The 14523-nt window shown below is 43.2% G+C and overlaps 1 protein-coding gene across 1 annotated transcript in view; it reads left to right on the forward strand.

The window, feature by feature from the left end:
• The window catches only part of TMEM131L (transmembrane 131 like), a 139627-nt gene that overhangs the window by 101215 nt on the left and 23889 nt on the right, over positions 1 to 14523 (forward strand). Inside the window, exons 17-25 of the mRNA XM_028520060.1 lie at positions 357 to 498; positions 1776 to 1885; positions 2877 to 2949; positions 5654 to 5781; positions 7644 to 7786; positions 9519 to 9705; positions 9908 to 10093; positions 10658 to 10807; positions 11149 to 11774. Of these exons, the coding sequence (XP_028375861.1) occupies positions 357 to 498; positions 1776 to 1885; positions 2877 to 2949; positions 5654 to 5781; positions 7644 to 7786; positions 9519 to 9705; positions 9908 to 10093; positions 10658 to 10807; positions 11149 to 11774 (1745 nt within the window). The remainder of the gene's footprint in view (positions 1 to 356; positions 499 to 1775; positions 1886 to 2876; positions 2950 to 5653; positions 5782 to 7643; positions 7787 to 9518; positions 9706 to 9907; positions 10094 to 10657; positions 10808 to 11148; positions 11775 to 14523) is intronic.

Consider the following 14523-nt stretch of genomic DNA (forward strand, 5'->3'; position numbering starts at 1 on the left):
TTCTACTTACTTTCTTTGTCTTTACATTTTTTTTTGAGCATCACTATGGCTTCTTTGGTTATTACCACCATTATCATTATTACTTTTGATGCTAATCTGACCCACATCTAGCTGATGGGAGCCCCTTCAGGCTAACTTGGGGGTCCCTTTGACATGTCCCCATCATTTCTTGAGCACTGTTTTGCTTTCTAGTAAATGTTCCACAGTCATCTTGTACCTTCTCTTCCCCGGATCCCGAATAAGCCATCTTTCCCAAGACCCCTTGGTCCTGTGAGTGGGGTGATACATTTAGCAATTCCCTCTTTGTGTGTGTGTCAAAATTGGTTTTCATAATGATTTCTTTATGAATTACACAGGAGGAATGTTCTAGGAATGACTCGGTTCGCCCACTTGAAGAAACCCAAGGAGCCGGAAACCTTTGTCTCCTTTCTGCCGCGTTTGGTTGCAGAGCCGGGCCTCATGTTAAACTTCAGCGCAACAGCTCTTAGGAACAGCGTGGTGAGGATCCCGTTGTCAGTGACAGTCCGTCGCTCTGGGTTTTAAGTTACCAGAGACTTCCCAGCTTTAAATATTGTTTCAGAACCCAAACTAACTTAAATTCAGTTCAAATGATACACATATTCCATGCTTAGTAGCGAGGTATCAGAATAACAAAATAAGTAATAATACTCTAGATGGACTGCAAGTGCACAGAACAAATGCATCTTATAAAGTTTGTGTCCAAAATCTTTTCAGTTAAAGTGTTTAGCTGCAAACAGAACACTGTGACTACCATTGGCTGGAACAGGAGTTAGTTTGTTTCATAACGAGAGAAGCATGCAGGAGAGAGGCTCAAAGCTGGTGAAATGGCTCCGTGACACCATCAGAAACCCAGGCTCTTCCTCCCTGTTCACGCTGCATCCTCAGTGTGCTGATTTCTGTCCTTGACACGGGTGGCAGTGAGAAAGGCAAAGGGAAGGAATGACACCAGCCGACTCCCATTTATGTCTCATAAGCCTCATTGCCAAAGACGTATCTCACTAGACTCAAGGGATTCTTTACACTTCGTCTGACACTCATTGGATTGCTTAGGGATGACATTCTAAGACTGCTTTACAATTTTTTTTTTATTTTGAAATAATTTTAATGTAGAAAAAAGTTTCAAGAATAATACCAAGAATGCCCAATTGCTCTTCACAAAGAATTGATCAATTTTTAATGTTTGCCATGCTTGCTTTCTCATTCCTTCTCTCAACGTGTGTGCACACACACTTGTATTTTTATGAGCCACTGAGTGTCAGGCATTATGACCCCTGACCTCTGGTTACTCCAGTGCAAATGTCCCCAAAATGGAAGCATCTTATAGACCAGAGTATACTTATCTAAATTAGAACAGGTAACATTAATTGTAATAGTGTTGTCTACTCTGCAGTCTATATGCAAATTTTTCCAGTTATCCCACTGACACATACTTGCACGGGCCCCCCCCCCCCCCCCACACACACACACATACACACACACCCTATACTTCCCCGCTTGGTGCAGGATCTGATTCAGGATCTTGCATTGCATGGTTGAGTCATTTTCATCCTTTCATCTTCCTCAGCCTTTGTCTTTCATGACCTAGACAGTTTCGAAGCATGCGGCCCATTTAGTTTCCAGAATGTCTCTAGATTTGATCTCTGTGATTGCTCCTCCTGCTTCGTTCAACTCAGGTGATGCAGTTTTTTGGAGGAAAACTGCAGGAGCCATGCCGTGTTCTTCCCAGGGTGTTGATTTTCCTTTCCCATGTCCAGGTGCAGTACTTTGTGGTGAAGAACCCTTCCTCCCTGCCGGTCTCCTTGCAGCTGCTTCCCCTCTCCTTGTATCCAAAACCTGAAGCTGCTGTGCATCTGCTCAACAAATGGTAAAGCACCAGTCGGTGAAGACTTTCTGGTGGGTGGTCTGGGGAACACCGTTCAGACTCGAACTGTTTAAAGCCCTTCCGTGTTTCACCCGCACCCTCTCTGTGGGTGGATACGGTATTTGCCCGTGTGCCTTGGGCACCCAGCTCCTTGGCACACATAACTTGTTGGAAACTATCAGTTCTGTTTGTCATGTGGCATTTTTGGGGTTACCATGTCATGTCCAGTTCCCAGCAGAATATTCTTTTCTTGACCAAGGAACCTTTACAATCAGGATTTTTCACAAATACTCTTAAAATTTAGAATCTGAATCACAATGCTTTCTAGGCACACATAAGAAATAACTGTAGTGTTTTAGTCTAGTGCTGTTCAACAAGCTAAGATGATGATACTATTAACCTGTGTCTGCTATATCTTGTTTTCGCATCATTACAGCTTTGCTTAGAGTGTTTCCTCGTTTGGGCTGGGTAGGATCTACCCTCATCCTCGGGTTGTTCGGCTTCAGCCCTGCGGACATTTTTGACCAAATGATTCTGTTATAGGGGGAGGGGCTGCTCCGTGCCTCGAAGGCTGTTTATCAGCATCTCGGACTTCTACGCAGTAGATGCCAGTAGAATCTCCTCAGCTGTGACAACCCAAAATTTTTGTAGACATTGCGAAGTGTCCACAGGACATTAAACTGGGAGGCAAAATTACCCTTGGTTGGGAGTCACTTCCTAGCAGGTTACGTAGGTATGATCCATTTGGAGAAAACGAATTGCTTCCAATTTTGAGCTGCTGTCGCCGTCTGCCTCTTTACATCCCCGTTCTGTGCCGCCAGAGTCCTTCACTGAGCACCTACAACGTGCCAGGGATGGTGCGGGGGCCGGGCCAGAGTTGTTGTGTGCAAACACCTGTGCTCACATACATAAAAATCTGTGTGTGCACACACATTTTGTTCTTGATTGGTGATTTGAATGCTATTTTAAGAAAATATTTTTTTTCTCTTTATAGGTTTGGCACTGACACGCAGATGGTTAATTTCACAACTGATGAATTCCAGCTCACCAAAGCTTGCCCTTACCAGGTAGGATGTCTTTACACAGAAAAAACAATGGCTCACAAACTAGACACATAGCATAGGGGCCTCGCTGATTTATGTTTCAAGGGTCTTTACGTAATATATGTGGCTCTGTTATTTTTATAGTCCAGGCATTTTATATATATATATATATATGTGTGTGTGTGTGTGTGTGTGTGTGTGTGTATGTGTATGTGTGTGTGTATATATAAATGGCAGGTTTTTCCAATTAACTAATGTGGTGGGAGCCCCTGGTTCATGCTCCCCTGCAAACCATTTGAATTTGATAGTTTAGATTCATGTAAGTGAAGAATCAGGGCTATGTAGAAAACCATAAAATTTGAGACCCTGGAATTCATACTTCTCTTAAGATTCCCTGGCCCTTGTCCAATTCTTTTTAGGGCCAACTAAGATATTAAAATCAAATACATTAAAAAAAAGATCTCTTACAGAACTGGCTTCATGTTTTTAGCAAGTCACCCAATTTCTGTGATAGTCACCTCATCTATGAAAGAGGGTCTCTCTGAAATTCTCAAGCCTCCGGGCCCCCTCGAGGTCGCGCATAAATCCCAAGGAGTTGGAATAAACATGTCATGTGGCGAGGATGTGGTTCGACCGGGGACTTGGCAGCCTCGTTCCTCAGTTTTCACCCCGTGGCTCTGTGGCTCTTTGTGCAGAGCCGAGTTTTTCCTGACAGGCACTCCGTGTGCGCCCATCCCTTCAAACGTGGAGCCTCTGTTACAAAGCAGTACACGCATACCCATCATACACATACAAACACACCTGTGTATATAGCTGTCTTTCTAATACACACCCATATTTAACTGCCTCGGGCGTTTTTTTCTTTCGCCTCGCTTACCCCTCCGAAGATAACTCTATTAGCTCTAGATTAACTTGAATTACACAAAGAGGGAGACCACAGATGACCTCCAAGTGAGTTAAAGTGAAGCCGGGCAACACGAGTTTTTGAGTGGCGTTTTACCAGAGACTCATCTCCAATAGAAAACGTGCAAACCGCAGACGGTCCTCTCTCTCTGCAAGCAGTCCCGGCCACGTGGACTTGCCCATGTTAATGTGCCCGCCCCGCTTTATCCCCAGCCGTCTGCCAGGGCTCGTCGAGGTACGTTAGTTCAAATCCTGAGAGAGCGCTCGTCCCACTAGTACTGAAGGATAGGTGATTTGAAATTCCAGAAACAATGCTACTTGCTTTTACCTAGAAATATTCTGTTCAGATTTGAACAAATGGTGTAACTCACTGGAGAAAGGTTTGTAAATCACGGAAGATTCCTGCACCGCCACCCCCGCTCCCCCGAAATGCACTTGTGGTAAAGGGAATTATTGCCTTTGCGGTTTTATTACAGTGACAAAAAGTGTGGTCAGCATCCATGCCTTGGACGCACTTCAAAATTCAACTTAAAATTCCAATTAGAGTACTTTGTCGTGTAAAGAAAGGGCCTGTGTTCTCATTGTGTTGGTTTGCTTTTGGAAATGTCGTCGCTGTGGTTCAGAGCGTGGGGAATTGCACATTCAAGGTTCTGAATCCAGGCTCTGCCATGTTCTTGCTGTGTGACCCTGGGCAAGTTATTGAAGCTCTCTAAGCCTGACCTTTCTCACTCATAACAGCGTTTAAAGAGCCAGCAAGGTTTATGGAATGCTCAGCCTTTTACGCAGCTGGTTGCATTTCAGCGCCTGGCATTTAAGTACCATTTACTAAATGGGGCTGTTATTATTATAGTTTCCATGCTAAAAATCAGCAGTTTTCTATTGGATGTTCACATCATGCGTATCAAGCAGGGTATTTCCCTTCCTGGGGTTTGTCATTCTAATGAAAATGAATCAAATACTATCCCTATTTCTTCTTTCAAGGTAGCATGGGAAACACTAGCAACAACAGAAAGATAAGACAAATTTAAAAATTAAAAAGATAAAAAAGAGAATCATTGCCATGCAGATTATGTAATTATAGCTCTAAAAAATCAATCCTTTGGAACTATAAAGGGCTCATGGACAGAACCAGGGGTGGGTGGGATCAGGGGAGGGAGGTGAGGATGGCTGGGGGGGGGATTTGAGGGGGGTAAATGCAGGCAACTGTACTTGAGCAACAATAAAACAATTTAAAAAATTTAAAAAATCAGTCGTTTTTAGTGAGAAGGAGCTAAACCCCTGCCTCATATGGAAAGAGAGAAAATGATAAAGAACAAAATCTTGAATATTAAATTTAGGCTATACAATTTATTTAGAGAGAATAAAGGAGGATATTAGTAAGTGAAGATCTTTTTCCTGAGTAGAGAGACTAAATATTGTATAATGAAGATGGTTTCTATTTAAACTTAAATATTAAAGAGAACTTGGGGTTGTGCAGTAGATGGGTGATTTGGCAGGATCCCTGTAGTGTCCAAGGAGAGGCTTTGGGTCTAAGCATCTTGGTGCGGAAGGCTTCTTGCCCAACTCCCAGCCCGGCCAGGAGGCACCTCCCCTTTCCAGCACCCAGGTCATTGTCTTGCAGCCTCCGCCTGTGCTGCTCAGCTGTGGCTTGGGAACTGTTCACTGGTGTGAACTCTAGGGATAAACAAGTTCAACAGGTTGGTTAGGGTGGTCACACCTGGAAATTAAAAAAAAAAACCAGTCATATTTGTACTCTAAATTGCACATAACGAAGACAAAAGCCTGCTTTACTGGAACTGTTGAATTGCACTTATTAAATTTGCAGGGTACGCGTGCTGAGGAATCCAGGTTTGGCAGCCTCCACTTCCATTTGCAGCCTTTGGAAATGAAAAGGGTCGGTGTCGTTTTCACGCCAGCGGACTACGGAAAAGTTACCTCACTCATACTAATCCGGTAGGTGTGGCCCAGTCCTGGAGTCTGTTTCTTTCTCGCTGACTCATCTGTCTAAATGTTTTCTCTCAAGAATCCTTGAGCTCTTTAGCCAAGAATTGACACTCACATCTTAGGCCTTCAGTGATGAGGCTGTGTTGCTTGGTAACAAGGGGCGGTGGCCAAGAAGAGAGGCAGCGAGAGGCTCCACAGTTAATGTCTGCATCAGTTTCCTCCCGTGTACAATAGGGTGTGTGTGCCCAACTATCGGAGAGCCGCAGTGCATTTCACTCAGCATCTCACCTGCGACTGTCACAGAGGGCAGAACCCACAGAAATACACCCAAACACACACACACACATACATTACTTCCCTGTGTTAGCTCAGGGGAAATAATTAAAACGCTGCTATATACATTTCAGTCCACAATGTTTGGATGTACACCACTGTCGTATCTGCCTGTCTGGCTCCTGGAATTCTCGGTAGCCCCAGAGGACAACGGGAGAAGTGCCTTGTTCAGCCCAGTGGCTCTTTTGGCTTCTTTTCCTTCTTTTTAAATGAGTGTTATATTGCTAACTGACTTAAGCAGCTAAATGTTTTTTATTCTTAATTTTCAAAAATCTTTAGATAGTCTTTGTTGATCAAAATTTGCAGTAAACACAGGTCTTTGTTGAAGCTTTCTGCATTGTTGAGAAGTCTAACACATTTAATATTTAATAAGTGACACTTTAGTTTTTGGGGTTTTTTTAGCTTTTTTAGTATTCGATTAGCTGGCAATGACTTTTCTATTCTGGACTTCCTTTAGTATATTGTATGAGTTTGTCCTGGGAATGGAAGCCGCTAAAAGGAAAATGGATGGAAAGTTCTATGAAGCATTTTAACTGAGACGCCTAATGTTCTGATGACGATGTATTTCATTTTAAACCCATTCTCTGTTGAAGAACTAAGGTTGTAGGAAATGTAGCTATGACCTTTACTTCATCCCTGTTTAAACTATCCCAGACTCAAAAAGAAAGCCTAAAGTTTTTATAGTAGTTAATTTATTTTGGGGGTGTCTTGTTTTGATTCATATTTTTCTCTAAACAATATCAATCACGTAACATTACTTAAAGGCTTTTAAGTGGCAAATAAAGGGTTTTCATCATTTGGTAAAGATGTGCACATATCTGTATTTTGCATAATTATAAATGAATTCTTTCTCTGCTTCTACAGCGTTTACATTAATGATGACTGGCTTTCATTCGGTCCGGTCTTCATCATTCAAACATTGTTTCCACTGAACTTTTGCGACCTAGAAATCCAGATTGTGCTTAATGAAAAGGCAAAAGCTAGTCTGAGTTACTGTTCGACTAATAAGAACTTGAGTAGATAGAAGTTATTTGTGGGATGATATTTTAAATCTTTTGGTTTAGTAAACAGTAGGATTTTACTTCTAGAATTATTCCTAAGGCGGAATTTCATATAGCCCAATTACCGTGAAAACTCCTTAATTCACTGTGCTGTAAACAATTTTTATCAATTCGTCTGCATTTGTTAAGTGTTTCTCTGCCCTGCCACCCCCTATATATTTCTTTAGTTTTTTCCTCCTGAAGGTCGGCTCACCACCCTGGTGGCTGGTTATTAAATACATGGGTTTACATTCTTGGGCCGGGATTGAAGAGCGGTCATAATTGTTCACTCCTTCTTGAACAGTCAGCTCTAACTCTTCTGGGCTTGGCCGCTTCCATGGCCTGGGAGATGGCCGGAGATGCCACACTATTTACATTGACGTTCTTTTCCAAAACATTAAAAATGTTTTTGGTAACTAGGAGGTTGTAAGTTCAAGCGCATGGTGTCTTGGAGACTGTGTTGTAATGCCTTTTTATTTGTATCTGCGTTCACTAAAGGAATAACTTGACCGTTATGGACATGATTGGCGTGGAGGGATTCGGAGCCCGCGAGTTGCTGAAAGTGGGTGGAAGACTTCCCGGTGCGGGAGGTTCGCTGCGGTTCAAGGTGCCCGAGTCCACGCTGATGGACTGCCGTCGACGTGAGTTCCTATGCGCATGCGCGGCACTCTGCGAGGGCTGGGGGGATGGGGGGGCGCCGCGTGGTGCTAGAGCCAGGAGCGAAAGTGCTCTATAGGAAGATTCTTCTACAGTTTTTATAGTAGATTCATTGTATCATTGCCAATGATTAAATCAGACGAACATCTGAGCCTAAATGGGTTGGAATCACTCAATTAGAGCAATAGCCAATGTAAATATATTTAATAGATATAGAGGGGGGGAAAGTAGTTGCTAAATTACTGGCATAGTGTCAGATATATAAGATAAAAAAGTATGAGCCTGTTAATTTGGCTATCAGTTACCTAATCTAGAAAATCACAAATGACAGAGAGAAGACTAAAGATATGCTCTCCAATGGAACTTTCTGCAATAATGGGAATGTTCTTTAATTTAAATTTAAGTAGCTATATGGGTTCACTGGCTACTGTACCAGACAATGAGATTTACACATTTAGTTAAGTGTTCCATTAGAAATTTCTAAATTATGCATGTATTTCAGTTCAGTGCTTTTAAACCGCTTAATTTCAGGGACTTTCTCAGGAACTAAAAAATTAAATGAGATGTAAAGTATTTCTGGTAAATTCTTGTTTTCCTATTATTTTTAATCTTAGGAACACACTGAAAGCATTTTAGTGTAACAATATGTTTTCTATGGAGCAAGCTGGTTGGTGAAATTATTGGACAATTTGTAGCAACTGTTTTAATGCCCGATTGGGTTGTTTTCTAGATTTTACTTATTTATTTTTAGAGACGCGGGAGAGGGAGGGAGAAAAAGAGGGAAACATGTGCTGAGAGAAACATTGATCAGTTGCCTCTCACACACCCCCAATTGGGGACTTGGCCCAAAACCCAGGTGTGTGTCCTGACTGGGAATCAAACCTGTGACCTTCCAATTTGCTGACTGGCGCTCAATCCTCTAAGCCATACCAGCCAGAGCTTTTTTTTTTTAATTTAGGAAACTATGCTGAATGAACACTGACTTTGAAAAATGTATTAGCCATTTTGCATTAAAAGTCTTTCACCATTTTTCTATTCATTCATTCACTCATTTATTGATTCCTTTAGAGATGACCTAGAATTAGAGTAATATAAAAACTATAGAACCAGATAAAATATTAATCCTAATATAACAAATAAAATATTATATTTTGGGTTATAAATTTACAGGAATATTTTTGAAAACGAGGTAACTCTTCCTTTTCAAACATAAAATGTGCTCTCATTTATTTGCAAGGATTCAATCACTTACTTCCTCTTGATGTAGTAGGGTCTTTGAACCATGTTTCCTGTAGCTGTGGTGACCTTGCACAGCAGCACACGTACACCCTCTTCGTTGGTCCCTGTCCGGCGTGAGTCAGGATCTATGGGGCTAAGGGTGCTCATGGCAAATCCAAATGATTTGGTTCCTGAGAAGACTATACTTTTAGCCTTAACCTTTAATAAGCAAGGAAACAAAGAAGAGATTTTCATTACTTTTGGTACCTAGGTAGATGGTTTAACTTAAGGAAACCTTAACTAGTCATTTTTATTGTATTCTGGTAGTATAACAAAGTCTATAACTGTTCCAGAAATGAGATAGATATCATGCTTTGAGCTCATATTGCATTTTCTTTTACATTTTAATAATGTGCATGTGGTTCGTTGATTCAATAAATTATTTTAAATCAATTTTACAGATTGTATATACTGAATTTCCCTTTTCATTCTCACTAGAACTGAAAGACAGCAAGCAAATTTTGTCTATTACCAAGAACTTTAAAGTGGAGAATATCGGACCACTTCCTGTCACGGTCACATCTCTGAAAATTAATGGGTACAGCTGCCAAGGCTATGGATTCGAGGTGCTAGACTGCCATCCGTTTTCCCTGCACCCAAACACGTCTCGAGACATCAGCATTGTGTAAGCACGGAGCTTTAACCTCATTGAAGTTCTGTGATGTTTTTAATGTCCGGTGGGGGTGGGGGGGTGGCTTGTTTTCATTGGCAAAACATCTTGTTTTTATATATGCATTTATCTCGTGCAAGTGAGAAGTTTTGGTATTATGATCACTATGCCTTGTGCCTAAAATGAAAGTTCACGAAGATGAATCTTGTGTTGCCAGGTTTACTCCAGACTTTACCTCTTCCTGGGTCATTCGTGAGCTGACGCTCGTCACTGCGGCCAACCTCGAGTTTCGCTTCACGCTCAACGTGACCCTCCCTCATCACCTGTTGCCTTTGTGTGCAGACGTCGTTCCAGGGCCCAGCTGGGAGGAGTCGTTCTGGAGGCTCACCGTCTTCTTTGTCAGGTAAGCTGCCACCGGCTCCGCTGTCCTCCGCTCACTGAGTGGAGAGCCGTCCGGTCGTTGCGTGCTCGTGGGGAATCAAAGCACATGGATTCAGGGGCATTTATGTCACTTTGAGAACCCTGACATATGAAGTAGAGGAAGCAGTGACTGGTAAGCTTTCAGACAACAGGAAGCAAATTGTAGGAGTTTCATAGGACCTAGAGGGCAGTTGTGTTCATTGGCAGTCATGGTGCAAGATGTAAATGTTGCTCTTGCTGGCTCAGTGGCAATTGAAATCGGAGATTAGAAGGCTAGAATGACCCTTTTAGAGTGATTCTATCCTGGAACCATCTTTAAAACTGAATGGAAATGTCAGACTTATAAATATGCACATTTTTAAAAAAATAGGTTTTTTAAAAAACCTTTAAGAAATGTCAAAAACATGATGTCATATGCCTTATGGAATTTTAATGCTGTATCTGTAGACAGTACCTACAGCCAGTCACTGATCTTCTGTAATAAATGCAGTGTTTGAATGCCCAGTAGAACTCATGCAATGATGAACCTCCCTGCTTTTTTGCTCAGTTTGTCCCTGCTGGGGGTGATTTTAATAGCCTTCCAACAAGCACAGTACATCCTCATGGAGTTCATGAAAACACGACAGAGGCAAAACGCCAGCTCCTCTTCGCAGCACAACAGCTGCCCGATGGATGCCATCAGCTCTCATCCGCACAAGTAAGAATTCTCATGTTGTGCGAGGGGTGGCGGGGTGTTTCTCCCCTTTGATGTCACTCGTTTCTGATTTCATTTTAAGGTAATATCAAATTTGATTCCAACTTCATTTCATTTGCTTATTTTCTTTGCTATGGTGTGACAGCTGTAACATTTCTTTTACTATAAGATGGACTTCCTGTAAGGACTTAGTTTGTTGAACTCACCGAGCTTTAGAGGAAGCAAGGTAGAACTCTAGACCCGCCATACCGAGTGCTGCCTCTTTCTCGGAGATTTCCAAACAGAGAGGTAGAGTTTTATTCAGTGTGGCTTTATGTTTACTGTCCTTTTTCTCTTCGATTCAGAAGCAATTGCAAGAACTTTCTCGATACCTATGGCCCCTCTGACAAAGGCAGAGGGAAAAGCTGCCTTCCGGTAAGCAGCCCCCCGAGCAGGATCCAGAATGCTGCCAAGAGGAGCCCCGCTACCTACGGCCATTCTCAGAAGAAGCATAAGTGCTCGGTCTATTACAGCAGACACAAGCCCAGCTCATCGATCGCCGGCAGTGCCACCATGGCCACCGAGGACAAGCAGACCTCGGCCCTGGCCAGCTCCTTGTCTGCTCCAAAAGAGGACGTGTGCACTGATACGATGGCCGAGAACTGGACAAACCTCAAATATCCAAGTGGCATCAATGTCAACCTGCAAAAGAATTTAACCTTTCCCAAAAACTTATTGAATAAAGAAGACAATGCACTGAAAAACACAATTGTAGCCCATACCACTTCTTCAGAATGTCATATGAAGGAGGGAATACAGACATCTATGTTTCCTAAGGAAACGGACATTAAAATTTCAGAAAACATAGCAGAGCTCAAGGAGCGAGAGCTGGGTCCTCTGAAGACCTCTAAGAAACTACCTGAAAATCATTTGCCAAGAAACTCACCTCAGTACCAGTCAGACTTGCCAGAAGTTTCCAGGAAAAATCATGGTAATCTTCACATCCTCCTTGATGACCTTTCCCTCCTGTTTGTCTCGTCTGGGTTAAATGGGATTTGTTCTCACCTGGGACTTGAGTTTTACTTGTGGATGCTGAACATTCCGTTCATGTGCAAAGTTCTAGTGAAGGTATACATGTTAAAATACAGTTTCTTAGGTGAAACGCTTAGGACAAGGTGCCGAGTTTTTAGAGTGTCATGACTAAGAAGCTCACTTTTCAGTACCTGTGTTTAGAGGGATGTGCATATTATACTTTATTGTCAGGACAATAGAGACACCTTTTCCTAATTAATTTTTATCTTGGCTTTTCGGACTATGTGTAAAAGTTAATCAGCCCATAACATGTTTCCGGGGGAACAGAACTTACCAACTTCCTGTGTTTAACAGCCACTGACCTCTTGCGGTCCTTGGCCCGGTTCCTCCCTCACTGTGTCCCTTGGTTAAAAGGACACTAATGTCCTCCTGTAGCAAATATAGTCAATGACAATGTGAGCAAAACGAGACTAGGGAGACTAACTACACATAAAATTGTCACCAAGCTTTAACTGACCCCTTTGGCCCCTGGCATAAAAGCCTGTGCTTATTTTTCTTGTCCATTCTGACCATTTTAATATACACATTTTTGTATTTGTTGAAAGTCAGATTTTTGACTCATTTTACTCTGGAAATATCAGTTACCTTTGATCTTACTCGATGCACCTATATGTAAATAATGTTGTATTTTTCACTCCTTGATACTGTGAAGAAGGTACAGAAGTATTATGGATTGGCTAATTCCAATGAGCTTTGTGCATGTAGTGAAACTCCCCAGCTGAATTTGAAATGTTCCACACTTGGACATCTGGAGTTTAAAAGAAAACTGGAGTCCTCTGAGTGAGACCTGGTTGGGGCGCTGGGTACGCCTTCTTCCATCCTGTTTGTACCGTTTCCCTGGCAACAACAGCGCTCATGGTTGAGGTGGACTCCTGGTTGGGGGTCAGCCTCCCGCCTCCTCTCCCGCTGGCACGTGAGCACGCCCTCTGGACCACGTGCTCCACCAGACCCTTCAGCGAAGTCACAGTGCGGCTTGTCGGACAACGTGTTGTGGTGGGGTGCGTGGGATGCCCGGGTTCCGTTTCTGTCCCAGATACTCGAGGGCCCAGACTACAAAACTCCCGTGAAAGGTGGAAGTACAGGGTGAGTCCAGCTGGGCTGTCCTCGAGTTTCTGTCTGTCGTTCAGGCCTGAGTATATCCGATGTGGGCTGGCTGTACGAAATCCTGGTTTGCAGGGTTGTGCTGCTTCTGTGTTGTGTGGTGCCCTTCAGGGATCTGGATGGATGAGCCTGTGAAATGCAGGGGCCGTGGCACTGTGGATACGGGGCAGGGAGGGACCTTCTGCTGCATCACAGCTCCCTGAGGTGGTGGAAGTGCACAGAAGTGGACCAGCAGTGTAGAGCGAGAGTGGGTCGGAGGGCTGGCATGTGTGCTTCAAGATCCCCCCGTCCCAAGCTTGGTGGTCAGTGCCGGGGCTTGAGCCTAGACGACTGTGTAATGTGATGACGCTGCAGCAGGTGTGAGTAAATTTAATATGAGTTTCCATCAACGTGCGGTTTGCTCATATCTTTCCAGATGGCACATCTGCCCGGAATCTTTCTGACTTGTGCAGATACCTGGTCTGTTCCTGTTGCTTTAAATGGAAACAGATTTCTCACTGCAAGAAGTTTTTTAAAACTGTTTTTTTTTTGTGCTGGATCAGCAGCATGTTCAGTGGTATCAGGGTGATGGTTCATCAGATCAGATATGAGTTGACGGAGGAGCTTTGGCCTCTCACCACGTTGGTACCCGCAGATTCAAGGTGCCGCTCCACCACGCCGCATTCCGCTCCACAGTTCGTGTGTGAGCAGGGGGTTCCTCCAGGGGAGATCCATGCGCCGACACGACTTTCTTCTGTTTCTGTTCACATCACTCTTCTAGGGACATGCCAGACAGGTTAAAAGTAAACAAATTGCTGCCATCAATTTAAAATGGAAACATTTTAATGAGTTGAAAACTTTAAAGGTAAGAAAGGACTGAGAAACCTAGGGGAAGAAATTTGCAGTTTGACAGTAGGATTTGGAGTTCCTTAGTAATGTTAAAGGTTTTGGGTTCTTTTGTCAATTTTTAAAGGAAAACATTGTAATAAACTGGCAGATGGTGAGGAGACATATAATCAGGAGGGAATCCATCCGCAAGGCACAAAGAATGCTTGGAAATGGGAAAACCATGCATTGAAGAACCTTCTGAGTTTTCACTTCCAACATTGAACATCAGGTGTTTTTTGTTTTTTTTTTTAAGTATTTTACTTTGTGAAAAGCATGCTGCTGTCTCCATATTTTTTTAAAATCTTTTTTACTTATTGATTTTAGTGGGGGGAGGAGAGAGATACAGACAGATGGACAGACATCGATATGTTGTTCCCCTTATTGGTGCAGGCGTTGGCTGATTCCTGTGCGCATGCTCAGGGGACGGAACCCACAGCCCTGGCGTACGGGGACACCTCTCTCACCAACCGAGCCCCCAGCCAGGACTGCTGTCCCCATATTAAGATCCTTTCTGGGATCTGGAAAAAACATCTTGAGTCTTGCCTGCCCAGTTTAGCCTGCCTCATGGTTGGGGACCCTGTTGGGAACTGACAGTCACTCACATGCAGCCGGTCAGTGTGTCTGCCACGTTCCAGCCCTTTCTCCCCAAGTGCACACCCGTTCTCGGAAACAAGTCTAGT

The sequence above is a fragment of the Phyllostomus discolor genome, chromosome 8 (assembly GCF_004126475.2).
Source record: "Phyllostomus discolor isolate MPI-MPIP mPhyDis1 chromosome 8, mPhyDis1.pri.v3, whole genome shotgun sequence".
Taxonomy (NCBI): domain Eukaryota; kingdom Metazoa; phylum Chordata; class Mammalia; order Chiroptera; family Phyllostomidae; genus Phyllostomus; species Phyllostomus discolor.